This window comes from Triticum aestivum, chromosome 5B (genome assembly GCF_018294505.1).
Source record: "Triticum aestivum cultivar Chinese Spring chromosome 5B, IWGSC CS RefSeq v2.1, whole genome shotgun sequence".
NCBI lineage: Eukaryota > Viridiplantae > Streptophyta > Magnoliopsida > Poales > Poaceae > Triticum > Triticum aestivum.
The window spans coordinates 421,207,195-421,233,353 of record NC_057807.1 but is presented as its reverse complement, the minus strand read 5'-3'; the positions used below and the strand labels follow the sequence as shown (position 1 = coordinate 421,233,353).

General features: G+C 45.2%; 6 protein-coding genes across 10 annotated transcripts; 3 read left to right on the top strand and 3 right to left on the bottom strand.

Moving 5' to 3' along the window:
• Nucleotides 1–359: 359 nt before the first annotated feature.
• LOC123112213 (uncharacterized) lies at nt 360–7,382 on the bottom strand. 2 transcript variants are annotated; one of them, XM_044533149.1, is made up of 4 exons: nt 5,978–7,382; nt 5,131–5,285; nt 4,835–5,057; nt 360–616 (listed from the first exon to the last, which is right to left on the bottom strand). In XM_044533149.1, exons 1-4 carry the CDS (start codon nt 7,047–7,049, stop codon nt 480–482), a joined length of 1,587 nt encoding a protein of 528 aa, XP_044389084.1. In that variant the 5' UTR covers nt 7,050–7,382; the 3' UTR covers nt 360–479. The 2 variants fall into 2 exon arrangements, with proteins under 2 accessions (XP_044389084.1, XP_044389083.1); XM_044533148.1 differs by having other exon boundaries at nt 5,131–5,288; nt 5,978–7,381.
• On the top strand, nt 7,159–8,459 carry LOC123112215 (uncharacterized). Its single transcript, XM_044533150.1, has 3 exons — nt 7,159–7,302; nt 7,649–7,853; nt 7,990–8,459. Exons 1-3 carry the CDS (start codon nt 7,211–7,213, stop codon nt 8,302–8,304), a joined length of 612 nt encoding a protein of 203 aa, XP_044389085.1. The 5' UTR covers nt 7,159–7,210; the 3' UTR covers nt 8,305–8,459.
• Nucleotides 8,460–9,348: 889 nt separating this feature from the next.
• LOC123112211 (uncharacterized) lies at nt 9,349–15,826 on the bottom strand. Of its 3 annotated transcripts, XM_044533146.1 has the most exons (6): nt 14,425–15,824; nt 13,578–13,735; nt 13,282–13,504; nt 9,980–10,051; nt 9,775–9,843; nt 9,349–9,665 (listed from the first exon to the last, which is right to left on the bottom strand). In XM_044533146.1, exons 1-4 carry the CDS (start codon nt 15,494–15,496, stop codon nt 10,029–10,031), a joined length of 1,476 nt encoding a protein of 491 aa, XP_044389081.1. In that variant the 5' UTR covers nt 15,497–15,824; the 3' UTR covers nt 9,349–9,665; nt 9,775–9,843; nt 9,980–10,028. The 3 variants fall into 3 exon arrangements, with proteins under 3 accessions (XP_044389081.1, XP_044389080.1, XP_044389079.1); XM_044533145.1 differs by lacking the exons at nt 9,349–9,665; nt 9,775–9,843; nt 9,980–10,051 and having other exon boundaries at nt 10,077–13,504; nt 13,578–13,732; nt 14,425–15,826; XM_044533144.1 differs by lacking the exons at nt 9,349–9,665; nt 9,775–9,843; nt 9,980–10,051 and having other exon boundaries at nt 10,077–13,504.
• Nucleotides 15,606–16,906, top strand: LOC123112212 (uncharacterized). The gene is made up of 3 exons (XM_044533147.1): nt 15,606–15,749; nt 16,096–16,300; nt 16,437–16,906. Exons 1-3 carry the CDS (start codon nt 15,658–15,660, stop codon nt 16,749–16,751), a joined length of 612 nt encoding a protein of 203 aa, XP_044389082.1. The 5' UTR covers nt 15,606–15,657; the 3' UTR covers nt 16,752–16,906.
• Nucleotides 16,907–17,799: 893 nt separating this feature from the next.
• LOC123112209 (uncharacterized) lies at nt 17,800–24,264 on the bottom strand. Of its 2 annotated transcripts, none has more exons than XM_044533141.1 (6): nt 22,875–24,264; nt 22,028–22,185; nt 21,732–21,954; nt 18,431–18,502; nt 18,226–18,294; nt 17,800–18,116 (listed from the first exon to the last, which is right to left on the bottom strand). In XM_044533141.1, the coding sequence occupies exons 1-4, from the start codon at nt 23,944–23,946 to the stop codon at nt 18,480–18,482; spliced, it is 1,476 nt and encodes a 491-aa protein (XP_044389076.1). In that variant the 5' UTR covers nt 23,947–24,264; the 3' UTR covers nt 17,800–18,116; nt 18,226–18,294; nt 18,431–18,479. The 2 variants fall into 2 exon arrangements, with proteins under 2 accessions (XP_044389076.1, XP_044389077.1); XM_044533142.1 differs by having other exon boundaries at nt 22,028–22,182.
• Nucleotides 24,056–25,355, top strand: LOC123112210 (uncharacterized). Its single transcript, XM_044533143.1, has 3 exons — nt 24,056–24,199; nt 24,545–24,749; nt 24,886–25,355. The coding sequence occupies exons 1-3, from the start codon at nt 24,108–24,110 to the stop codon at nt 25,198–25,200; spliced, it is 612 nt and encodes a 203-aa protein (XP_044389078.1). The 5' UTR covers nt 24,056–24,107; the 3' UTR covers nt 25,201–25,355.
• Nucleotides 25,356–26,159: the final 804 nt, after the last annotated feature.

The window sequence follows — 26,159 nt, the reverse complement described above, 5'->3', positions numbered from 1 at the left end:
TGAGGCTCGGGGGAGAGTGAGGTGGGGAGGACGATGAGCTAGCCGGTCGGCCAGGTTAGTCCTGCTCCGACCGAGCCCGACTGACACGCGCGGCTAACGGGCATGCGAGTGCCGTTAGCCGTTAGCATGGCCTCCGTCCTGACCGGTGGGCCGGATCTGTCAGAAAGTCGTTTAAAATACTTCAACCTGTCATCAACTCCATCTGGTAGTTTTTTGTCACGAAATCAGCACTAAACTGGAGTTTTTGGCCAGTTTTCAAAATGTGGTAGTTCTGTGGGACGGTTATGTGAAATGTGGTAGTTTTTTGTCAATTACTCGTGATTGCATATATATAATACACTAGTTTCATAATTTGGCACGTAAAAATAGGTTAATTAGCTCGAATCCAAATGTCTAGCAAAGCATAAGAATCCCGCAAACAAGACACCCTTAACCTAAAGAAGAGCATGAGGAGTGTTGTCATCATCTGCACTTAACGCTCAGTCGTAGCTAGCATCAGTACGAGACACAGCTGAAAATCCGCTGCTTGGATGCTTCATTTTACCCTCGCATGCATAACAACGAAGTGATCTCTTCCTCTTCTGTCCCACATCAACATTTGTGTTATACAGGACGCCTACAAAAAAACAAGTGATTTCAGTAACTTAAAACGTCCACCCTCAAGAAATCAATCTTGTATTAGCAATCTCCAAGATCCATAAGCTCTTTGTATAACATGACACAAATACAATCCTTCAAATGAGATCATCTAGCATGAACAAGTATCTAGCTTGTGCGTTAGGTATCCTGGGATGAACACGACATCATAATATGTTGTTTCAAGAGATGCCACTTTCGGGCATTTGGCACATCCAACCATCCATACAGTTGAAGAACAGAGAAAAAGCTCTATTGAAGAACATATGAGAGGCCTATTGACAGTGTTTTGTCAACAAGAGGAAAAGGATATTTACAAATAAAATGATATTTCTACATAACCACCAGAATTATACCAATACCTGAGCTCAATGATAATAAAAATATGCACAGAGATAACCTAACATATTGTATCTAGTCAAAGTACCAACAACAAACAATTGCCACACAGAAGGGAAATAGGAGACCATTTACCCAGGTTCAGGCCCTCGCTATGGAGGTAAAAAACTACTCCTGCCATTATTGTATTGATTGATTTGATGGGGGTACAAAGTACAAGACAAACCTCAGGGACTGTAGGTATACCGAAGGGTGATGACTAAAAGCGTGTCATCCACGGCTTAGAAAGGATGCCAGGGGCCTAGGGTTGCAGACTCCTAGTCTGTTCTAAGGCTGGTGGTTCAGCCTCCTTGTCTTGCATGGCAAGGATGCCGGTTACTTCCTTCTCGAGGCCAAGACAGGCTGACGGCCCAAGCCGTATAGTGGCCTAGGGCTCCTGAGCCGGCCTGGTGGGCAGACTTCCCGGGTCTTGACTCTTGAGGCACCCCTGGCAGTGACACCGTCAGTAGCCCCCGAACAGGCTCAAGGATTTGGCATCTTCCGGTCTTCGGCCAATCTGAATTCGCTGTCTTCCGGTAGCTCCCCGAGGTCTTGGCAGGCTCATGAAGTTCCACAAAAGACAGGTTGCGTCAACCTGCCTTGAGGTAATGTGTGACGCAGTGCACCGGCCTCATTTTGTTTCAATAAATATCCAACCTCCGCGAGCCAATTTGCCGGGATGCACTTTGAATTTCCGTGACGAAGGCACGGGTCGAGAGTCGCACCTAGCTTGCTCACCTAGTCAAGTCGGACCACCTCCTCCGACTGTCGGTCAAAGCGAAGGACGTGATGGGTCGTGGGGACCACAAAGGCCACACCCAATCGGCCAGAGGGATGCGACTAGAAGGTGACTCCTCGGGCTCAGGTGCCATTTAAGGAGCGCCTCAATTCCCGTGCCTAGTAGGGATATGGCAGAAGATTGTGGCCGCGTGTCACGACATTAACAACGACATTTAGCCTCCCATCGGGGCTTTATAGGGAGATCCGCACCCAGCCATGCCACACCTCTCCCATTTCTTCACCCCCGTCATTCCTTTAGCCCAAGCTTCCATTTCCATGCCTCTGAGCTCAAGCTCCTACCTTTCTCCACCACTCCACGCCGCCACCTACCAATGGCCCCCAATCGACCAAGGGTCGGGGTGACAACAAAATGAAGGGCAACACTTCGAGCAAGGGCAGCGGCGGCGACAAGGGAAAAATCACCACCCCCTTGGATACGAAGGGGGAGTGGATGGCATCAACAACATCCCCACCTCAGCTCAACAGCCTCGTCGGGCGGGGGTGTAGGTCTATTTGCTGCTGCGGGACCACGTTGTCTGGAGGTCGCCGATGAAGCGATTAATGGCATGGCGAAGGTCTCTCTGACGGCGCGTGAAGCAGAGTGGATCTTGTATGTGTCCTTCCTCGTGCGAGGTTTGTCGCTGCCACAATTTTTTTTGTGGCCTCCGCTACTTCTACTAGCTCCAACTTCATCGCCTAACGCCAAATGGGATTCTAGACATTGTATGTTTCATAATGGTGTGTGAGTGTTTCCCAGCAATCCAGCCACATTCGGGCTTTAGCGCTGGTATTTCCAGGTCAAGCTCCAGACCAACGATGGCGAGAGCTATGAGTGCGGCAGAGCCGCCATCACGAAGCGATACAGATCCGGGTACATCAAGTGCCCCCTGCCCACTTCCAATAGGAAATGGCAAGAGGGCGGGTTTTACTGGCCAAACGTCCCCATAGATTTTACTGGTCTGATGATGGCAGATGTGATGATGGCCTACTTGGACACGCGGATCTAGCCATCAAGGCCCGGGCTTAACTGATGTATGAGTACACCAGGGAAACTGATTGTACCCAAAGATTGACCAGGTTCTTCTAGGACAGATCACTCTGGGCTGCGCAGAAAGACGAAGAATCTCCCTGAGGAACTTCAATTCCTGACTCATGTGCTCAACAAGGCGACTGGCCACAGAGGCGAAGCTTGCCGCGCGAGTCGGCGATGAATTACAGGCCCCCGAAGAGGAGAATCTGGCCTGGCTTGTAGGTGTCAATGGCTCAATCTGCTCCGCCGAGTTGGTGATGCAGTTCATCGCCCGAAAGCAAACATCTGCCCAATAGAGAAGGCGGCACGATTGATGTCAGATCCATCTAGATCTCAGTTCCAGCAAGCACGACCCGTGTCTGGCGCGCCATTGTTGGTGTGAATTCCGGGAGGCCCCTCGATAGGGTCCTGCAACTAGCTGGAAAGCCCAGAGAAGGAATAGGGGATAATTTACCCAGGTTCAGGCCCTCACGCTATGGAGGTAAAACCCTACTCCTGCTCTTATTGTATTGATTGGATGAGGGTACAGAGGACAATACAAATATCAGGGATCATAGGTATAATGATGGTATCGATTAGCCCAAGCATGAGATTATAAAGGATGCCAGGGGCCTAGGGTTAAAGAGTCTAGTCGGTTCTAAGGTGGTTGAAGGATGTTTGGCCTCCTTGTCTTGCACAGCAAGGAAGTCGGTTCCTTCCTTCTCCAGGCCTCCCAAGTCAGGCTGATGGCCAAGCCGTATAGCGGCCTAGGGCTCCTGAGCAGTCTGGTGAACTAACTTCTAGGATCTTGAGGCACCCTGGGTCGTGACACCGTCAACCACTAATATATGTAAATCTATTTATATGCTTTATATGAAGATGGTACTACTCCCCCCGTTTCACAGCAGCAAACCCCTGCTCGTAACTACAAGATGGAGTCAATTAATATTTGATGGAATCTTACCATACTTGATTCTATTTAAATAGAGAACGACTAATTTATCAGTGAGAGCAAGTATGGTTGGATTATATCAAATCATTTTTTAGTTCGGTACCTCCTAGATATGCATTTGGGATAAATATTGTGAAACCAAGTAATAGGTTTGTCAAAGTACTTTCATGTCATCATATTTTCTGTAACTTTAGTAATAAATGAATAGAGAAGGTAATGGTCGAAGATCCATATTGGTGAACATTTCAATGTCCAAAACAACAAGACTTTTGTAGCACTGGAGTAAGTCGCATCAATACTTGAGAATACGCATGCTCTTAGTGCGTTGCTCTTTAATAGCATGTCTCAGTATTTGAACAATTTTCTGGCAAAGTGAAAATTTCTGCAAGATTGTGGTACATAATTACTGCCGCTAAAAATTGGAACACTAATCGCCGCACAATTTGGTCACGATAGGCACAAGGCCTCAACACCTAACACATCAAAATACATAAAACTGCTTGCCATTTACTCCTAGAAAGAACTACTGTCATTAACTCTTAGTCTTGTCTATTAGTACACCATTAGAAGCTTGAGGGCTACAGCTTGTAGGGCTCAGTAGTAACATTAAATTGGATAAAGTACTAGGTTGATTTCTAGTTATAAGGCACATAATAGTGAACAAAGGATGCATAGCTCAGCATCTAGTTCATCTAATATTCTGATGTAACCAAGTTCAACCAAGTAATGAACCATATGTTCATCTTAACTAGCCTGGTCAACGAAGTACTGCACTGTTGTTGTTGCAATATATTAATAAACTCGATAAATCTTTAATATTAGGAAAGTGCTCCCTCTGTAAACTTTTATAAGTAGTGATCTAAAATGTCTTATAAAAGTTTATAGAGGAAGTACTTTTTTAGATATATCTACATCTACCAGTATCACGTGTGCAATCCTAATACCAAGAAAGATCTTAGGAGAAGTTCAGATTTTCACAATTATTGACTATGTGTATCTCAAAATAACTCCCTTCTATCAATAGGTGAACAAGGATTAATCCAAAATTAGAACAACTATTGAGAGGAAATAAAATGTACCAGGACTGTTCTTGGTTATAGTTTTGCATGACAACAAATCCCAGGAACAATCATCGTTCCTATTAGCTTCGACAAACTCCGCAAACACAAGCTGCGGAAGCCTTTCAGACTCCGTGTGAACATAGAAGTTCATATGGATATATTGCTTTCTGTGGGAAGTACTAGCCTCCTCCTCGTCAAAATAACATTGGCAGAGACGCTCAGACAATCTGAACTTGACCTTCTATAAAATAGCAAATGTCAATAACAAATCCAATGTGTCATCTTTAGCATCAAATAAGTTAGGGCACAATTACCTCTTCCTTTCGGCTCTGGTTAAGGTATTCAATTGCAGTCATAGCCAGCTGATTAAATTCCATATCATCAAGCACACTAGCGCATGCATTGGTGAATGAATCTGCAATCATATCAAAAGCTGAATCCCTCGATGACCGCTCTTCTTGCTTTCGTCCTACTGAAAATGAAAAGATATGAACACAGCTCCTTTCTCAATTTGTCATGTAAAAACAAATCAGCTTTAAATGTCTTGTGTAATCCAAGTGGTAAACACATACATCAACTAGAATCTAGATGATTAAAGCAATATATATATATACTCTATGCAGCAAACACTATCGATTCAGCAAAGCTACAGAATGATATACGACAGAAACTCCAGAACCACACAACTCAAAAGTGTCAAAACCTTTCTCGGTTTATTGTGTAATCTAAACAGTACGCATGGACAAGATTTTAGAGGAGAAATGAGAACCATGGTATGCAGCAAACATAATTAATTCAACACAACAATGTAAAGTCGAACTTCAGAGCGACACGACTCAACTTTCAAACCCATTCATGATGTCTTACATAAGCTACACAGTATATGTGTGTTAATCCATATAGGTAAACTATGCAGCAAACATAACCGATTCAGCAAACCAAACAATATTATCTGGCGCAAACTCCAGAATGACATAGCTCAAGCTACTAATACATTCTCGATTTCACATGTAATCTGGGCAGTACAAACGGATGGCATTGTAGACGAGTAATGATATCTAGACTTTGCGGCACACAAAATCAATTCAGCAAAGCAACACAATAACTCAAACGGTAACAAGTAATGCCGAGCAGTTTGCAAAAACACAACATTTGTATCACCTGATGATGAAACTATCGATGTCGGAAGATTCCAAGTGAGAATAAACTGCGAGGACCCCTGGTCTATTTTCAAATCTGTGGTAGGGCGCCTGAAAGCCACACACAGCTCAACTCTTTTGGCACACATGTTAACTTGGAGGAGATTACCCTCCAAAGAGAAGTAAAGCACCTCGGGATCATCAGGGTTGATGGCTACCAATGCCGGCTTCTTCTTCGGTATTCCAGTTTCCTTGTAGCTCCTGTCAGCCCAGATATCCGCAAACTTAACTGTGTAATCGGGAGTCCATTGCCCTTGAGTGCCCAGCTTCCACATCTTAACGAACAGCGCACGGCGGTGGTAAGTCATCTCCGCTAACCACAGCGCACCATTGCTCAGATTTACGCAGCGACGGTTGCCGACATCTCTGCCTCGAGTGTGTGTATCTATATCATCAGGGAATGGCACGAAGAGGAGCTCCGTCTCTTTAGCAAAAGGATCGCAGCAGAGAAGACCTTGCGAAAGATCCAACCACCAGAGCTTCCCTTGGTGCGAGAAGGTACGGGCACTAGACCAAGGGCATTTGAGGGGAAAGGGGAGAGTTTTCTTCACCCATTCACGATCATATGACCAATAGCAGAGTAGACTGGCGCGGTCGCCGTCGCCGGCGGGCAGGAGCTCGGCGACCATGAAATTGTACTCGTCGACGACGAGGCCGACGTTGCCGGTGTGCTTTACAGAGTCCTCATGTGGCGGGAGGCGGTGGGTGTAGTCGATGGCGGCATGCCAGGCGAAGTAGTTGGTCGTGTAATCCCCCGCCTGCTTGTCGGCGGAGGGAGGGGCCATGGAGCAGCGGTCGTAGGTGGCGGAGACGATGAGGATTCCGGACGGATCGGCGGCGTGGACCAAAGGGAAACAGTCGGCGGAGACGCCATCGGGGGCGAGATGCGGGGATACGACGAGCTCGGTGGGGCGCGGGGGCTCGGCGAGCGTGACGGAGAAGTCAGCGTAGAGATCATGGCACACTTGCGGAACGCGGCGCAGCATAATCCACTTGGGCGGCGGCGGCGGCGGCGCCGGAGACGGCGATCCCATCTGGGCTAAGCTAGCGGCCGCCTTAAAATAGACTCGTCCCTCGTCCCGATGATTAACTACACTTGTTTCTGTTTCGTGGGGTCTTCCTAAAACGAAACCCTCGTCCCTCCTTCCCCTTCCACTAGAAGACGAACCGTCGATTCCGCGGCGTTCGGTTCGCCATGAATCGGCTGGCAGCGGCAGAACCGCGCAGGAGCGCCCGACTGCAGTCCAAGCGTGCCCGCGATGCGTCCCCGCCGGCGGGCCGTTCCGTGTAAGCTGCTACCCCTCCGGCCTCTACAGATCGCTTCAAAGTTGCGCCGTTTGCTCCACCCTGTTCCCTTCGGTAGCTTTTATCAGGGTCGAATGCGCTTATTATGTCTTTCAGAGACTTATTAAAACTTACTACTTGCGGCTGAAACCTAACGACGCCAGATGCTATGGATGTTGCGTGAAAGCACTAAGTGCTTCAAAGTACTAGTAGTATTTTAGGAAGCAAAAGGATAATTTTATTTTCACCATTTGATTATAAGTTCAGAAACTTTTAGTCTTTTGATTCAAATTTCCACCGTTAGCTACCTTATCCAGATATTGAAATTGCATCATATTGGTGGCTGCAGCAAACTTGTAACTGATGCGGAAACATCAGGAGTCAAACCTGCTGGAGAGAGCGAAACAGAGGAAGGCGGTGCATGTGATGCCGGAGCAGAGTTTACTGGCCGTCAGCTACTCTTTTTGACACCAGATGAACGGATATCCCGTTGGAGGCGTCTATACAAGAAGAGAGCCAACATGTCCTTGGTTTTCTATCATAAGAGTCACCCTGTAAGCTCTTGTTTTGCTTTATCGGTTCCTACACGTTCTTCCTTTTTTTTATCTGAAAATGTTCTGTTCATATCTGTCCTTTTCGCTCGCATTCTTCATTTTGACTTCCCACTTAATTAAATCTTTTCATCCGCAGGATCGCTACGAGTTTACACACGTGCGCTTGAACGATGTTTTTGATTTCATCGAGGGCTACTTCGCCTATTTGCACATGAACTTCAAGGCAAGGAACGTCGCCACAGGGTCAGAGCAAATCTTCTTTTCCGAGTTGATGGCAGAAATGGATAATAACGACAATGCCTCCAATGGATATTATCGCGTCAGTGCATGCGACATTGTTGATGGTAACTCTGCTGGTAAGCTCCTTTTCTTTTTATCCGCAGGCTTTGATGCCATCACATTATTTTTTATTTTATTTCCAGAAACTCTGGAATATGCATTGTTCTTGTAATCCCTCCGTCAAATCCCCTTTTATTCATTTTGATGACAAGTATTTCCGCAACATCCCCTTTTATTCATTTTGATGACAAGCATTTCCGGACGGAGGGAGTACTAATTATTATGTTTCTGACTGTATGTGTAATATATCAAACTAGTTTTGGACTGAAGGAGACCCTTTTTTCACCTAACTGTCATGTAGAGTACCAATGATGGAATGTTTGGTATGAATGCTTGTATTTCTTGGAACCCTAACGCGGTTATTTTTTGAGTGAATTCCACTTTTTACCCCATATTTATACATTTGTGACACTAATTACCCCTTCGAGTGAAAATTCGTCTAGAATACCCCTTTTGAAATCTTTGGACCCTTGTTTTTTGATGCGTGTCCATCAGGTAAGGTGTGAGGTGACGCCCTGTATCCAAAAACATGTGGACGGCCACAAGGAGTGGAACAGATAGACAAGAGAAGCTTGGACAAGATCGCCAATGATGCCCTCCGATCCTTACAGGTTTTTTTACAAATCAATGACGCAACATGCCGATCCTATCGACCATAAACAGACAAAATGTAAAACTGGGGTAAAACCGTGTTAAAAGTCTCCAAAATCTGACATTTCGATAAAAGTTCCGCTAAATAGGGTAATATGTGTCACAAATGTACAACTACAAGGTAAAAAATGGAATTCACTCTTATTTTTTTCATAGGTGGCCGTAAAAAAGAAGTTGAGTGTAAGTACATCCCAGGATATAAGAATGACATGGAAAATTGCTATGTATGTGCTGAGAAAATCAAGCACCCTGTCGGAAGTACATACAAAGGAGGCCATTCCGTTTCGGACTATGGCGTGGAAGAAATTTCTACCGAATGAGCTATACAAAACTGCGTTGAGTGCCGTAAGAAGATATGCGCATGGCGTCAGATCGTTTCGATGCCAGCTGCAGCAGAGTAGAGAACTTTGTTATGTCTGCTTGGGTCTGTCTTCCTTGTAATCGTGAAAAAATGAGGCCTTAAACTTTCTTCGAATAGCGAGGTTGCCTCTAGCATCCACATCGATAAAAAACAAAGCATATTATCTTCGTGATTGCCTCTCTAACAAAATTACATATTTACATATACACATAAATAAATGGAATCAAGCGCGATGAAGTTCATCGTGTGCAGTTGCATATACAATAGTAACACCTTTGTCTCCCAAAAAGAAAAAGAAAATCAAGAAAGAACAAAAACATTGGCAATACCAAAAGGGAAATAATACAACATTTTCTGCCGGTTAGATATGCATGTCCTCATTATCATACTGTTGTCTGTCGATGGCTTCTCATTATCCCTTGCGACATTATTGTTGGTTAAGGTTATTCCCAGGTGTATACCTGTCAAAGCATGAATTCGTTATGCAGTGCATGACTATATGGTAATAAAGTTCAAAAATAGAATGCTCACTAAAGATAATGCTGTAAAACAATGTTGGTGATCACTCACTTGAATGTAATGCTCGTTCTGTTGAGGCCGATTGGAATGCTGCCCTGTAAATTGTTATTCTGCACAAACCTGTTGGACAAGAATTCAAGATGTCAGAAATTGCAACAGAGCTCAATTGCGAAATGTATGTCAATTGAGCAGCATCATGGCTGGATAATGCAGCAACGGCTTGGCAAAGCATGGACTGCATGCTGAAGCCACTTACAGTTCCTGAAGTCTTGGAAGGTCTCCCAGTGACGGAGGAATCGGCCCTGTCACTTGGTTGTCCTCCAGGTGCCTTCAGGTCAAAAATGCAACCCGGGTTAACTAGTGAAATGGAACAGCCAGCGTCTTCATTTTGTCGACTAGTAGTAGTAGTAGTAATTATGAACCTCCAGAAAATCATTTTGCATAAGCAATCATCAAGTGGTATGTTTCTACTTACAGTGATGCCAAATGATGCAGGGAGCTCATAACTGGAATTGGTCCTGTCAGATTGTTCCCCACAAGCCAGCTGCAACAAAGCCTATGCTGTTCCCGTGCCTAGTAGGGATATGGCTCCTCGGGCTCAGGTGCCATTTAAGGAGCGCCTCAATTCCCGTGCCTAGTAGGGATATGGCAGAAGATTGTGGCCGCGTGTCACGACATTAACAACGACATTTAGCCTCCCATCGGGGCTTTATAGGGAGATCCGCACCCAGCCATGCCACACCTCTCCCATTTCTTCACCCCCGTCATTCCTTTAGCCCAAGCTTCCATTTCCATGCCTCTGAGCTCAAGCTCCTACCTTTCTCCACCACTCCACGCCGCCACCTACCAATGGCCCCCAATCGACCAAGGGTCGGGGTGACAACAAAATGAAGGGCAACACTTCGAGCAAGGGCAGCGGCGGCGACAAGGGAAAAATCACCACCCCCTTGGATATGAAGGGGGAGTGGATGGCATCAACAACATCCCCACCTCAGCTCAACAGCCTCGTCGGGCAGGGGTGTAGGTCTATTTGCTGCTGCGGGACCACGTTGTCTGGAGGTCGCCGATGAAGCGATTAATGGCATGGCGAAGGTCTCTCTGACGGCGCGTGAAGCAGAGTGGATCTTGTATGTGTCCTTCCTCGTGCGAGGTTTGTCGCTGCCACAATATTTTTTGTGGCCTCCGCTACTTCTACTAGCTCCAACTTCATCGCCTAACGCCAAATGGGATTCTAGACATTGTATGTTTCATAATGGTGTGTGAGTGTTTCCCAGCAATCCAGCCGCATTCGGGCTTTAGCGCTGGTATTTCCAGTTCAAGCTCCAGACCAACGATGGCGAGAGCTATGAGTGCGGCAGAGCCGCCATCACGAAGCGATACAGATCCGGGTACATCAAGTGCCCCCTGCCCACTTCCAATAGGAAATGGCAAGAGGGCGGGTTTTACTGGCCAAACGTCCCCATAGATTTTACTGGTCTGATGATGGCAGATGTGATGATGGCCTACTTGGACACGCGGATCTAGCCATCAAGGCCCGGGCTTAACTGATGTATGAGTACACCAGGGAAACTGATTGTACCCAAAGATTGACCAGGTTCTTCTAGGACAGATCACTCTGGGCTGCGCAGAAAGACGAAGAATCTCCCTGAGGAACTTCAATTCCTGACTCATGTGCTCAACAAGGCGACTGGCCACAGAGGCGAAGCTTGCCGCGCGAGTCGGCGATGAATTCCAGGCCCCCGAAGAGGAGAATCTGGCCTGGCTTGTAGGTGTCAATGGCTCAATCTGCTCCGCCGAGTTGGTGATGCAGTTCATCGCCCGAAAGCAAACATCTGCCCAATAGAGAAGGCGGCACGATTGATGTCAGATCCATCTAGATCTCAGTTCCAGCAAGCACGACCCGTGTCTGGCGCGCCATTGTTGGTGTGAATTCCGGGAGGCCCCTCGATAGGGTCCTGCAACTAGCTGGAAAGCCCAGAGAAGGAATAGGGGATAATTTACCCAGGTTCAGGCCCTCACGCTATGGAGGTAAAACCCTACTCCTGCTCTTATTGTATTGATTGGATGAGGGTACAGAGGACAATACAAATATCAGGGATCATAGGTATAATGATGGTATCGATTAGCCCAAGCATGAGATTATAAAGGATGCCAGGGGCCTAGGGTTAAAGAGTCTAGTCGGTTCTAAGGTGGTTGAAGGATGTTTGGCCTCCTTGTCTTGCACAGCAAGGAAGTCGGTTCCTTCCTTCTCCAGGCCTCCCAAGTCAGGCTGATGGCCAAGCCGTATAGCGGCCTAGGGCTCCTGAGCAGTCTGGTGAACTAACTTCTAGGATCTTGAGGCACCCTGGGTCGTGACACCGTCAACCACTAATATATGTAAATCTATTTATATGCTTTATATGAAGATGGTACTACTCCCCCCGTTTCACAGCAGCAAACCCCTGCTCGTAACTACAAGATGGAGTCAATTAATATTTGATGGAATCTTACCATACTTGATTCTATTTAAATAGAGAACGACTAATTTATCAGTGAGAGCAAGTATGGTTGGATTATATCAAATCATTTTTTAGTTCGGTACCTCCTAGATATGCATTTGGGATAAATATTGTGAAACCAAGTAATAGGTTTGTCAAAGTACTTTCATGTCATCATATTTTCTGTAACTTTAGTAATAAATGAATAGAGAAGGTAATGGTCGAAGATCCATATTGGTGAACATTTCAATGTCCAAAACAACAAGACTTTTGTAGCACTGGAGTAAGTCGCATCAATACTTGAGAATACGCATGCTCTTAGTGCGTTGCTCTTTAATAGCATGTCTCAGTATTTGAACAATTTTCTGGCAAAGTGAAAATTTCTGCAAGATTGTGGTACATAATTACTGCCGCTAAAAAATGGAACACTAATCGCCGCACAATTTGGTCACGATAGGCACAAGGCCTCAACACCTAACACATCAAAATACATAAAACTGCTTGCCATTTACTCCTAGAAAGAACTACTGTCATTAACTCTTAGTCTTGTCTATTAGTACACCATTAGAAGCTTGAGGGCTACAGCTTGTAGGGCTCAGTAGTAACATTAAATTGGAATAAAGTACTAGGTTGATTTCTAGTTATAAGGCACATAATAGTGAACAAAGGATGCATAGCTCAGCATCTAGTTCATCTAATATTCTGATGTAACCAAGTTCAACCAAGTAATGAACCATATGTTCATCTTAACTAGCCTGGTTCAACAAAGTACTGCACTGTTGTTGTTGCAATATATTAATAAACTCGATAAATCTTTAATATTAGGAAAGTGCTCCCTCTGTAAACTTTTATAAGTAGTGATCTAAAATGTCTTATAAAAGTTTATAGAGGAAGTACTTTTTTAGATATATCTACATCTACCAGTATCACGTGTGCAATCCTAATACCAAGAAAGATCTTAGGAGAAGTTCAGATTTCACAATTATTGACTATGTGTATCTCAAAATAACTCCCTTCTATCAATAGGTGAACAAGGATTAATCCAAAATTAGAACAACTATTGAGAGGAAATAAAATGTACCAGGACTGTTCTTGGTTATAGTTTTGCATGACAACAAATCCCAGGAACAATCATCGTTCCTATTAGCTTCGACAAACTCCGCAAACACAAGCTGCGGAAGCCTTTCAGACTCCGTGTGAACATAGAAGTTCATATGGATATATTGCTTTCTGTGGGAAGTACTAGCCTCCTCCTCGTCAAAATAACATTGGCAGAGACGCTCAGACAATCTGAACTTGACCTTCTATAAAATAGCAAATGTCAATAACAAATCCAATGTGTCATCTTTAGCATCAAATAAGTTAGGGCACAATTACCTCTTCCTTTCGGCTCTGGTTAAGGTATTCAATTGCAGTCATAGCCAGCTGATTAAATTCCATATCATCAAGCACACTAGCGCATGCATTGGTGAACGAATCTGCAATCATATCAAAAGCTGAATCCCTCGATGACCGCTCTTCTTGCTTTCGTCCTACTGAAAATGAAAAGATATGAACACAGCTCCTTTCTCAATTTGTCATGTAAAAACAAATCAGCTTTAAATGTCTTGTGTAATCCAAGTGGTAAACACATACATCAACTAGAATCTAGATGATTAAAGCAATATATATATATACTCTATGCAGCAAACACTATCGATTCAGCAAAGCTACAGAATGATATACGACAGAAACTCCAGAACCACACAACTCAAAAGTGTCAAAACCTTTCTCGGTTTATTGTGTAATCTAAACAGTACGCATGGACAAGATTTTAGAGGAGAAATGAGAACCATGGTATGCAGCAAACATAATTAATTCAACACAACAATGTAAAGTCGAACTTCAGAGCGACACGACTCAACTTTCAAACCCATTCATGATGTCTTACATAAGCTACACAGTATATGTGTGTTAATCCATATAGGTAAACTACGCAGCAAACATAACCGATTCAGCAAACCAAACAATATTATCTGGCGCAAACTCCAGAATGACATAGCTCAAGCTACTAATACATTCTCGATTTCACATGTAATCTGGGCAGTACAAACGGATGGCATTGTAGACGAGTAATGATATCTAGACTTTGCGGCACACAAAATCAATTCAGCAAAGCAACACAATAACTCAAACGGTAACAAGTAATGCCGAGCAGTTTGCAAAAACACAACATTTGTATCACCTGATGATGAAACTATCGATGTCGGAAGATTCCAAGTGAGAATAAACTGCGAGGACCCCTGGTCTATTTTCAAATCTGTGGTAGGGCGCCTGAAAGCCACACACAGCTCAACTCTTTTGGCACACATGTTAACTTGGAGGAGATTACCCTCCAAAGAGAAGTAAAGCACCTCGGGATCATCAGGGTTGATGGCTACCAATGCCGGCTTCTTCTTCGGTATTCCAGTTTCCTTGTAGCTCCTGTCAGCCCAGATATCCGCAAACTTAACTGTGTAATCGGGAGTCCATTGCCCTTGAGTGCCCAGCTTCCACATCTTAACGAACAGCGCACGGCGGTGGTAAGTCATCTCCGCTAACCACAGCGCACCATTGCTCAGATTTACGCAGCGACGGTTGCCGACATCTCTGCCTCGAGTGTGTGTATCTATATCATCAGGGAATGGCACGAAGAGGAGCTCCGTCTCTTTAGCAAAAGGATCGCAGCAGAGAAGACCTTGCGAAAGATCCAACCACCAGAGCTTCCCTTGGTGCGAGAAGGTACGGGCACTAGACCAAGGGCATTTGAGGGGAAAGGGGAGAGTTTTCTTCACCCATTCACGATCATATGACCAATAGCAGAGTAGACTGGCGCGGTCGCCGTCGCCGGCGGGCAGGAGCTCGGCGACCATGAAATTGTACTTGTCGACGACGACGCCGACGTTGCCGGTGTGCTTTACAGAGTCCTCATGTGGCGGGAGGCGGTGGGTGTAGTCGATGGCGGCATGCCAGGCGAAGTAGTTGGTCGTGTAATCCCCCGCCTGCTTGTCGGCGGAGGGAGGGGCCATGGAGCAGCGGTCGTAGGTGGCGGAGACGAGGAGGATTCCGGACGGATCGGCGGCGTGGACCAAAGGGAAACAGTCGGCGGAGACGCCATCGGGGGCGAGATGCGGGGATACGACGAGCTCGGTGGGGCGCGGGGGCTCGGCGAGCGTGACGGAGAAGTCAGCGTAGAGATCATGGCACACTTGCGGAACGCGGCGCAGCATAATCCACTTGGGCGGCGGCGGCGGCGGCGCCGGAGACGGCGATCCCATCTGGGCTAAGCTAGCGGCCGCCTTAAAATAGACTCGTCCCTCGTCCCGATGATTAACTACACTTGTTTCTGTTTCGTGGGGTCTTCCTAAAACGAAACCCTCGTCCCTCCTTCCCCTTCCACTAGAAGACGAACCGTCGATTCCGCGGCGTTCGGTTCGCCATGAATCGGCTGGCAGCGGCAGAACCGCGCAGGAGCGCCCGACTGCAGTCCAAGCGTGCCCGCGATGCGTCCCCGCCGGCGGGCCGTTCCGTGTAAGCTGCTACCCCTCCGGCCTCTACAGATCGCTTCAAAGTTGCGCCGTTTGCTCCACCCTGTTCCCTTCGGTAGCTTTTATCAGGGTCGAATGCGCTTATTATGTCTTTCAGAGACTTATTAAAACTTACTACTTGCGGCTGAAACCTAACGACGCCAGATGCTATGGATGTTGCGTGAAAGCACTAAGTGCTTCAAAGTACTAGTAGTATTTTAGGAAGCAAAAGGATACTTTTATTTTCACCATTTGATTATAAGTTCAGAAACTTTTAGTCTTTTGATTCAAATTTCCACCGTTAGCTACCTTATCCAGATATTGAAATTGCATCATATTGGTGGCTGCAGCAAACTTGTAACTGATGCGGAAACATCAGGAGTCAAACCTGCTGGAGAGAGCGAAACAGAGGAAGGCGGTGCATGTGATGCCGGAGCAGAGTTTACTGGCCGTCAGCTACTCTTTTTGACACCAGATGAACGGATATCCCGTTGGAGGCGTCTATACAAGAAGAGAGCCAACATGTCCTTGGTTTTCTATCATAAGAGTCACCCTGTAAGCTCTTGTTTTGCTTTATCGGTTCCTACACGTTCTTCCTTTTTTTTATCTGAAAATGTTCTGTTCATATCTGTCCTTTTCGCTCGCATTCTTCATTTTGACTTCCGACTTAATTAAATCTGTTCATCCGCAGGATCGCTACGAGTTTACACACGTGCGCTTGAACGATGTTTTTGATTTCATCGAGGGCTACTTCGCCTATTTGCACATGAACTTCAAGGCAAGGAACGTCGCCACAGGGTCAGAGCAAATCTTCTTTTCCGAGTTGATGGCAGAAATGGATAATAACGACAATGCCTCCAATGGATATTATCGCGTCAGTGCATGCGACATTGTTGATGGTAACTCTGCTGGTAAGCTCCTTTTCTTTTTATCCGCAGGCTTTGATGCCATCACATTATTTTTTATTTTATTTCCAGAAACTCTGGAATATGCATTGTTCTTGTAATCCCTCCGTCAAATCCCCTTTTATTCATTTTGATGACAAGTATTTCCGCAACATCCCCTTTTATTCATTTTGATGACAAGCATTTCCGGACGGAGGGAGTACTAATTATTATGTTTCTGACTGTATGTGTAATATATCAAACTAGTTTTGGACTGAAGGAGACCCTTTTTTCACCTAACTGTCATGTAGAGTACCAATGATGGAATGTTTGGTATGAATGCTTGTATTTACTTCTTGGAACCCTAACGCGGTTATTTTTTGAGTGAATTCCACTTTTTACCCCATATTTATACATTTGTGACACTAATTACCCCTTCGAGTTTAAATTCGTCTAGAATACCCCTTTTGAAATCTTTGGACCCTTGTTTTTTGATGCGTGTCCATCAGGTAAGGTGTGAGGTGACGCCCTGTATCCAAAAACATGTGGACGGCCACAAGGAGTGGAACAGATAGACAAGAGAAGCTTGGACAAGATCGCCAATGATGCCCTCCGATCCTTACAGTTTTTTTTACAAATCAATGACGCAACATGCCGATCCTATCGACCATAAACAGACAAAATATAAAACTGGGGTAAAACCGTGTTAAAAGTCTCCAAAATCTGACATTTCGATAAAAGTTCCGCTAAATAGGGTAATATGTGTCACAAATGTACAACTACAAGGTAAAAAATGGAATTCACTCTTATTTTTTTCATAGGTGGCCGTAAAAAAGAAGTTGAGTGTAAGTACATCCCAGGATATAAGAATGACATGGAAAATTGCTATGTATGTGCTGAGAAAATCAAGCACCCTGTCGGAAGTACATACAAAGGAGGCCATTCCGTTTCGGACTATGGCGTGGAAGAAATTTCTACCGAATGAGCTATACAAAACTGCGTTGAGTGCCGTAAGAAGATATGCGCATGGCGTCAGATCGTTTCGATGCCAGCTGCAGCAGAGTAGAGAACTTTGTTATGTCTGCTTGGGTCTGTCTTCCTTGTAATCGTGAAAAAATGAGGCCTTAAACTTTCTTCGAATAGCGAGGTTGCCTCTAGCATCCACATCGATAAAAAACAAAGCATATTATCTTCGTGATTGCCTCTCTAACAAAATTACATATTTACATATACACATAAATAAATGGAATCAAGCGCGATGAAGTTCATCGTGTGCAGTTGCATATACAATAGTAACACCTTTGTCTCCCAAAAAGAAAAAGAAAATCAAGAAAGAACAAAAACATTGGCAATACCAAAAGGGAAATAATACAACATTTTCTGCCGGTTAGATATGCATGTCCTCATTATCATACTGTTGTCTGTCGATGGCTTCTCATTATCCCTTGCGACATTATTGTTGGTTAAGGTTATTCCCAGGTGTATACCTGTCAAAGCATGAATTCGTTATGCAGTGCATGACTATATGGTAATAAAGTTCAAAAATAGAATGCTCACTAAAGATAATGCTGTAAAACAATGTTGGTGATCACTCACTTGAATGTAATGCTCGTTCTGTTGAGGCCGATTGGAATGCTGCCCTGTAAATTGTTATTCTGCACAAACCTGTTGGACAAGAATTCAAGATGTCAGAAATTGCAACAGAGCTCAATTGCGAAATGTATGTCAATTGAGCAGCATCATGGCTGGATAATGCAGCAACGGCTTGGCAAAGCATGGACTGCATGCTGAAGCCACTTACAGTTCCTGAAGTCTTGGAAGGTCTCCCAGCGACGGAGGAATCGGCCCTGTCACTTGGTTGTCCTCCAGGTGCCTTCAGGTCAAAAATGCAACCCGGGTTAACTAGTGAAATGGAACAGCCAGCGTCTTCATTTTGTCGACTAGTAGTAGTAGTAGTAATTATGAACCTCCAGAAAATCATTTTGCATAAGCAATCATCAAGTGGTATGTTTCTACTTACAGTGATGCCAAATGATGCAGGGAGCTCATAACTGGAATTGGTCCTGTCAGATTGTTCCCCACAAGCCAGCTGCAACAAAGCCTATGCTGTTCCCGTGCCTAGTAGGGATATGGCTCCTCGGGCTCAGGTGCCATTTAAGGAGCGCCTCAATTCCCGTGCCTAGTAGGGATATGGCAGAAGATTGTGGCCGCGTGTCACGACATTAACAACGACATTTAGCCTCCCATCGGGGCTTTATAGGGAGATCCGCACCCAGCCATGCCACACCTCTCCCATTTCTTCACCCCCGTCATTCCTTTAGCCCAAGCTTCCATTTCCATGCCTCTGAGCTCAAGCTCCTACCTTTCTCCACCACTCCACGCCGCCACCTACCAATGGCCCCCAATCGACCAAGGGTCGGGGTGACAACAAAATGAAGGGCAACACTTCGAGCAAGGGCAGCGGCGGCGACAAGGGAAAAATCACCACCCCCTTGGATACGAAGGGGGAGTGGATGGCATCAACAACATCCCCACCTCAGCTCAACAGCCTCGTCGGGCAGGGGTGTAGGTCTATTTGCTGCTGCGGGACCACGTTGTCTGGAGGTCGCCGATGAAGCGATTAATGGCATGGCGAAGGTCTCTCTGACGGCGCGTGAAGCAGAGTGGATCTTGTATGTGTCCTTCCTCGTGCGAGGTTTGTCGCTGCCACAATATTTTTTGTGGCCTCCGCTACTTCTACTAGCTCCAACTTCATCGCCTAACGCCAAATGGGATTCTAGACATTGTATGTTTCATAATGGTGTGTGAGTGTTTCCCAACAATCCAGCCGCATTCGGGCTTTAGCGCTGGTATTTCCAGGTCAAGCTCCAGACCAACGATGGCGAGAGCTATGAGTGCGGCAGAGCCGCCATCACGAAGCGATACAGATCCGGGTACATCAAGTGCCCCCTGCCCACTTCCAATAGGAAATGGCAAGAGGGCGGGTTTTACTGGCCAAACGTCCCCATAGATTTTACTGGTCTGATGATGGCAGATGTGATGATGGCCTACTTGGACACGCGGATCTAGCCATCAAGGCCCGGGCTTAACTGATGTATGAGTACACCAGGGAAACTGATTGTACCCAAAGATTGACCAGGTTCTTCTAGGACAGATCACTCTGGGCTGCGCAGAAAGACGAAGAATCTCCCTGAGGAACTTCAATTCCTGACTCATGTGCTCAACAAGGCGACTGGCCACAGAGGCGAAGCTTGCCGCGCGAGTCGGCGATGAATTCCAGGCCCCCGAAGAGGAGAATCTGGCCTGGCTTGTAGGTGTCAATGGCTCAATCTGCTCCGCCGAGTTGGTGATGCAGTTCATCGCCCGAAAGCAAACATCTGCCCAATAGAGAAGGCGGCACGATTGATGTCAGATCCATCTAGATCTCAGTTCCAGCAAGCACGACCCGTGTCTGGCGCGCCATTGTTGGTGTGAATTCCGGGAGGCCCCTCGATAGGGTCCTGCAACTAGCTGGAAAGCCCAGAGAAGGAATAGGGGATAATTTACCCAGGTTCAGGCCCTCACGCTATGGAGGTAAAACCCTACTCCTGCTCTTATTGTATTGATTGGATGAGGGTACAGAGGACAATACAAATATCAGGGATCATAGGTATAATGATGGTATCGATTAGCCCAAGCATGAGATTATAAAGGATGCCAGGGGCCTAGGGTTAAAGAGTCTAGTCGGTTCTAAGGTGGTTGAAGGATGTTTGGCCTCCTTGTCTTGCACAGCAAGGAAGTCGGTTCCTTCCTTCTCCAGGCCTCCCAAGTCAGGCTGATGGCCAAGCCGTATAGCGGCCTAGGGCTCCTGAGCAGTCTGGTGAACTAACTTCTAGGATCTTGAGGCACCCTGGGTCGTGACACCGTCAACCACTAATATATGTAAATCTATTTATATGCTTTATATGAAGATGGTACTACTCCCCCCGTTTCACAGCAGCAAACCCCTGCTCGTAACTACAAGATGGAGTCAATTAATATTTGATGGAATCTTACCATACTTGATTCTATTTAAATAGAGAACGACTAATTTATCAGTGAGAGCAAGTATGGTTGGATTATATCAAATCATTTTTTAGTTCGGTACCTCCTAGATATGCATTTGGGATAAATATTGTGAAACCAAGTAATAGGTTTGTCAAAGTACTTTCATGTCATCATATTTTCTGTAACTTTAGTAATAAATGAATAGAGAAGGTAATGGTCGAAGATCCATATTGGTGAACATTTCAATGTCCAAAACAACAAGACTTTTGTAGCACTGGAGTAAGTCGCATCAATACTTGAGAATACGCATGCTCTTAGTGCGTTGCTCTTTAATAGCATGTCTCAGTATTTGAACAATTTTCTGGCAAAGTGAAAATTTCTGCAAGATTGTGGTACATAATTACTGCCGCTAAAAAATGAACACTAATCGCCGCACAATTTGGTCACGATAGGCACAAGGCCTCAACACCTAACACATCAAAATACATAAAACTGCTTGCCATTTACTCCTAGAAAGAACTACTGTCATTAACTCTTAGTCTTGTCTATTAGTACACCATTAGAAGCTTGAGGGCTACAGCTTGTAGGGCTCAGTAGTAACATTAAATTGGAATAAAGTACTAGGTTGATTTCTAGTTATAAGGCACATAATAGTGAACAAAGGATGCATAGCTCAGCATCTAGTTCATCTAATATTCTGATGTAACCAAGTTCAACCAAGTAATGAACCATATGTTCATCTTAACTAGCCTGGTTCAACAAAGTACTGCACTGTTGTTGTTGCAATATATTAATAAACTCGATAAATCTTTAATATTAGGAAAGTGCTCCCTCTGTAAACTTTTATAAGTAGTGATCTAAAATGTCTTATAAAAGTTTATAGAGGAAGTACTTTTTTAGATATATCTACATCTACCAGTATCACGTGTGCAATCCTAATACCAAGAAAGATCTTAGGAGAAGTTCAGATTTCACAATTATTGACTATGTGTATCTCAAAATAACTCCCTTCTATCAATAGGTGAACAAGGATTAATCCAAAATTAGAACAACTATTGAGAGGAAATAAAATGTACCAGGACTGTTCTTGGTTATAGTTTTGCATGACAACAAATCCCAGGAACAATCATCGTTCCTATTAGCTTCGACAAACTCCGCAAACACAAGCTGCGGAAGCCTTTCAGACTCCGTGTGAACATAGAAGTTCATATGGATATATTGCTTTCTGTGGGAAGTACTAGCCTCCTCCTCGTCAAAATAACATTGGCAGAGACGCTCAGACAATCTGAACTTGACCTTCTATAAAATAGCAAATGTCAATAACAAATCCAATGTGTCATCTTTAGCATCAAATAAGTTAGGGCACAATTACCTCTTCCTTTCGGCTCTGGTTAAGGTATTCAATTGCAGTCATAGCCAGCTGATTAAATTCCATATCATCAAGCACACTAGCGCATGCATTGGTGAACGAATCTGCAATCATATCAAAAGCTGAATCCCTCGATGACCGCTCTTCTTGCTTTCGTCCTACTGAAAATGAAAAGATATGAACACAGCTCCTTTCTCAATTTGTCATGTAAAAACAAATCAGCTTTAAATGTCTTGTGTAATCCAAGTGGTAAACACATACATCAACTAGAATCTAGATGATTAAAGCAATATATATATATACTCTATGCAGCAAACACTATCGATTCAGCAAAGCTACAGAATGATATACGACAGAAACTCCAGAACCACACAACTCAAAAGTGTCAAAACCTTTCTCGGTTTATTGTGTAATCTAAACAGTACGCATGGACAAGATTTTAGAGGAGAAATGAGAACCATGGTATGCAGCAAACATAATTAATTCAACACAACAATGTAAAGTCGAACTTCAGAGCGACACGACTCAACTTTCAAACCCATTCATGATGTCTTACATAAGCTACACAGTATATGTGTGTTAATCCATATAGGTAAACTACGCAGCAAACATAACCGATTCAGCAAACCAAACAATATTATCTGGCGCAAACTCCAGAATGACATAGCTCAAGCTACTAATACATTCTCGATTTCACATGTAATCTGGGCAGTACAAACGGATGGCATTGTAGACGAGTAATGATATCTAGACTTTGCGGCACACAAAATCAATTCAGCAAAGCAACACAATAACTCAAACGGTAACAAGTAATGCCGAGCAGTTTGCAAAAACACAACATTTGTATCACCTGATGATGAAACTATCGATGTCGGAAGATTCCAAGTGAGAATAAACTGCGAGGACCCCTGGTCTATTTTCAAATCTGTGGTAGGGCGCCTGAAAGCCACACACAGCTCAACTCTTTTGGCACACATGTTAACTTGGAGGAGATTACCCTCCAAAGAGAAGTAAAGCACCTCGGGATCATCAGGGTTGATGGCTACCAATGCCGGCTTCTTCTTCGGTATTCCAGTTTCCTTGTAGCTCCTGTCAGCCCAGATATCCGCAAACTTAACTGTGTAATCGGGAGTCCATTGCCCTTGAGTGCCCAGCTTCCACATCTTAACGAACAGCGCACGGCGGTGGTAAGTCATCTCCGCTAACCACAGCGCACCATTGCTCAGATTTACGCAGCGACGGTTGCCGACATCTCTGCCTCGAGTGTGTGTATCTATATCATCAGGGAATGGCACGAAGAGGAGCTCCGTCTCTTTAGCAAAAGGATCGCAGCAGAGAAGACCTTGCGAAAGATCCAACCACCAGAGCTTCCCTTGGTGCGAGAAGGTACGGGCACTAGACCAAGGGCATTTGAGGGGAAAGGGGAGAGTTTTCTTCACCCATTCACGATCATATGACCAATAGCAGAGTAGACTGGCGCGGTCGCCGTCGCCGGCGGGCAGGAGCTCGGCGACCATGAAATTGTACTTGTCGACGACGACGCCGACGTTGCCGGTGTGCTTTACAGAGTCCTCATGTGGCGGGAGGCGGTGGGTGTAGTCGATGGCGGCATGCCAGGCGAAGTAGTTGGTCGTGTAATCCCCCGCCTGCTTGTCGGCGGAGGGAGGGGCCATGGAGCAGCGGTCGTAGGTGGCGGAGACGAGGAGGATTCCGGACGGATCGGCGGCGTGGACCAAAGGGAAACAGTCGGCGGAGACGCCATCGGGGGCGAGATGCGGGGATACGACGAGCTCGGTGGGGCGCGGGGGCTCGGCGAGCGTGACGGAGAAGTCAGCGTAGAGATCATGGCACACTTGCGGAACGCGGCGCAGCATAATCCACTTGGGCGGCGGCGGCGGCGGCGCCGGAGACGGCGATCCCATCTGGGCTAAGCTAGCGGCCGCCTTAAAATAGACTCGTCCCTCGTCCCGATGATTAACTACACTTGTTTCTGTTTCGTGGGGTCTTCCTAAAACGAAACCCTCGTCCCTCCTTCCCCTTCCACTAGAAGACGAACCGTCGATTCCGCGGCGTTCGGTTCGCCATGAATCGGCTGGCAGCGGCAGAACCGCGCAGGAGCGCCCGACTGCAGTCCAAGCGTGCCCGCGATGCGTCCCCGCCGGCGGGCCGTTCCGTGTAAGCTGCTACCCCTCCGGCCTCTACAGATCGCTTCAAAGTTGCGCCGTTTGCTCCACCCTGTTCCCTTCGGTAGCTTTATCAGGGTCGAATGCGCTTATTATGTCTTTCAGAGACTTATTAAAACTTACTACTTGCGGCTGAAACCTAACGACGCCAGATGCTATGGATGTTGCGTGAAAGCACTAAGTGCTTCAAAGTACTAGTAGTATTTTAGGAAGCAAAAGGATAATTTTATTTTCACCATTTGATTATAAGTTCAGAAACTTTTAGTCTTTTGATTCAAATTTCCACCGTTAGCTACCTTATCCAGATATTGAAATTGCATCATATTGGTGGCTGCAGCAAACTTGTAACTGATGCGGAAACATCAGGAGTCAAACCTGCTGGAGAGAGCGAAACAGAGGAAGGCGGTGCATGTGATGCCGGAGCAGAGTTTACTGGCCGTCAGCTACTCTTTTTGACACCAGATGAACGGATATCCCGTTGGAGGCGTCTATACAAGAAGAGAGCCAACATGTCCTTGGTTTTCTATCATAAGAGTCACCCTGTAAGCTCTTGTTTTGCTTTATCGGTTCCTACACGTTCTTCCTTTTTTTTATCTGAAAATGTTCTGTTCATATCTGTCCTTTTCGCTCGCATTCTTCATTTTGACTTCCGACTTAATTAAATCTGTTCATCCGCAGGATCGCTACGAGTTTACACACGTGCGCTTGAACGATGTTTTTGATTTCATCGAGGGCTACTTCGCCTATTTGCACATGAACTTCAAGGCAAGGAACGTCGCCACAGGGTCAGAGCAAATCTTCTTTTCCGAGTTGATGGCAGAAATGGATAATAACGACAATGCCTCCAATGGATATTATCGCGTCAGTGCATGCGACATTGTTGATGGTAACTCTGCTGGTAAGCTCCTTTTCTTTTTATCCGCAGGCTTTGATGCCATCACATTATTTTTTATTTTATTTCCAGAAACTCTGGAATATGCATTGTTCTTGTAATCCCTCCGTCAAATCCCCTTTTATTCATTTTGATGACAAGTATTTCCGCAACATCCCCTTTTATTCATTTTGATGACAAGCATTTCCGGACGGAGGGAGTACTAATTATTATGTTTCTGACTGTATGTGTAATATATCAAACTAGTTTTGGACTGAAGGAGACCCTTTTTTCACCTAACTGTCATGTAGAGTACCAATGATGGAATGTTTGGTATGAATGCTTGTATTTACTTCTTGGAACCCTAACGCGGTTATTTTTTGAGTGAATTCCACTTTTTTACCCCATATTTATACATTTGTGACACTAATTACCCCTTCGAGTTTAAATTCGTCTAGAATACCCCTTTTGAAATCTTTGGACCCTTGTTTTTTGATGCGTGTCCATCAGGTAAGGTGTGAGGTGACGCCCTGTATCCAAAAACATGTGGACGGCCACAAGGAGTGGAACAGATAGACAAGAGAAGCTTGGACAAGATCGCCAATGATGCCCTCCGATCCTTACAGTTTTTTTTACAAATCAATGACGCAACATGCCGATCCTATCGACCATAAACAGACAAAATATAAAACTGGGGTAAAACCGTGTTAAAAGTCTCCAAAATCTGACATTTCGATAAAAGTTCCGCTAAATAGGGTAATATGTGTCACAAATGTACAACTACAAGGTAAAAAATGGAATTCACTCTTATTTTTTTCATAGGTGGCCGTAAAAAAGAAGTTGAGTGTAAGTACATCCCAGGATATAAGAATGACATGGAAAATTGCTATGTATGTGCTGAGAAAATCAAGCACCCTGTCGGAAGTACATACAAAGGAGGCCATTCCGTTTCGGACTATGGCGTGGAAGAAATTTCTACCGAATGAGCTATACAAAACTGCGTTGAGTGCCGTAAGAAGATATGCGCATGGCGTCAGATCGTTTCGATGCCAGCTGCAGCAGAGTAGAGAACTTTGTTATG

Bases quoted from the DNA above. Each gene is read 5' to 3' on its own strand.
- LOC123112213 (XM_044533148.1), bottom strand. From the start codon at position 7,049: ATGGGATCGCCGTCTCCGGCGCCGCCGCCGCCGCCGCCCAAGTGGATT. The intron at 5,058-5,130 runs GTAATTGTGCCC...GCTATTTTATAG, and splicing joins ACCAGAGCCGAAAGGAAGAG to AAGGTCAAGTTCAGATTGTC. The intron at 617-4,834 runs GTACATTTTATT...GTTTTTTTGTAG, and splicing joins TATAACCAAGAACAGTCCTG to GCGTCCTGTATAACACAAAT.
- LOC123112215 (XM_044533150.1), top strand. From the start codon at position 7,211: ATGAATCGGCTGGCAGCGGCAGAACCGCGCAGGAGCGCCCGACTGCAG. The intron at 7,303-7,648 runs GTAAGCTGCTAC...TGGTGGCTGCAG, and splicing joins CCGCCGGCGGGCCGTTCCGT to CAAACTTGTAACTGATGCGG. The intron at 7,854-7,989 runs GTAAGCTCTTGT...TTTCATCCGCAG, and splicing joins TCTATCATAAGAGTCACCCT to GATCGCTACGAGTTTACACA.
- LOC123112211 (XM_044533144.1), bottom strand. From the start codon at position 15,496: ATGGGATCGCCGTCTCCGGCGCCGCCGCCGCCGCCGCCCAAGTGGATT. The intron at 13,736-14,424 runs GTGATACAAATG...TTTCATTTTCAG, and splicing joins ATCGATAGTTTCATCATCAG to TAGGACGAAAGCAAGAAGAG. The intron at 13,505-13,577 runs GTAATTGTGCCC...GCTATTTTATAG, and splicing joins ACCAGAGCCGAAAGGAAGAG to AAGGTCAAGTTCAGATTGTC.
- LOC123112212 (XM_044533147.1), top strand. From the start codon at position 15,658: ATGAATCGGCTGGCAGCGGCAGAACCGCGCAGGAGCGCCCGACTGCAG. The intron at 15,750-16,095 runs GTAAGCTGCTAC...TGGTGGCTGCAG, and splicing joins CCGCCGGCGGGCCGTTCCGT to CAAACTTGTAACTGATGCGG. The intron at 16,301-16,436 runs GTAAGCTCTTGT...GTTCATCCGCAG, and splicing joins TCTATCATAAGAGTCACCCT to GATCGCTACGAGTTTACACA.
- LOC123112209 (XM_044533141.1), bottom strand. From the start codon at position 23,946: ATGGGATCGCCGTCTCCGGCGCCGCCGCCGCCGCCGCCCAAGTGGATT. The intron at 21,955-22,027 runs GTAATTGTGCCC...GCTATTTTATAG, and splicing joins ACCAGAGCCGAAAGGAAGAG to AAGGTCAAGTTCAGATTGTC. The intron at 18,503-21,731 runs GTACATTTTATT...TTTGACCTGAAG, and splicing joins TATAACCAAGAACAGTCCTG to GCACCTGGAGGACAACCAAG.
- LOC123112210 (XM_044533143.1), top strand. From the start codon at position 24,108: ATGAATCGGCTGGCAGCGGCAGAACCGCGCAGGAGCGCCCGACTGCAG. The intron at 24,200-24,544 runs GTAAGCTGCTAC...TGGTGGCTGCAG, and splicing joins CCGCCGGCGGGCCGTTCCGT to CAAACTTGTAACTGATGCGG. The intron at 24,750-24,885 runs GTAAGCTCTTGT...GTTCATCCGCAG, and splicing joins TCTATCATAAGAGTCACCCT to GATCGCTACGAGTTTACACA.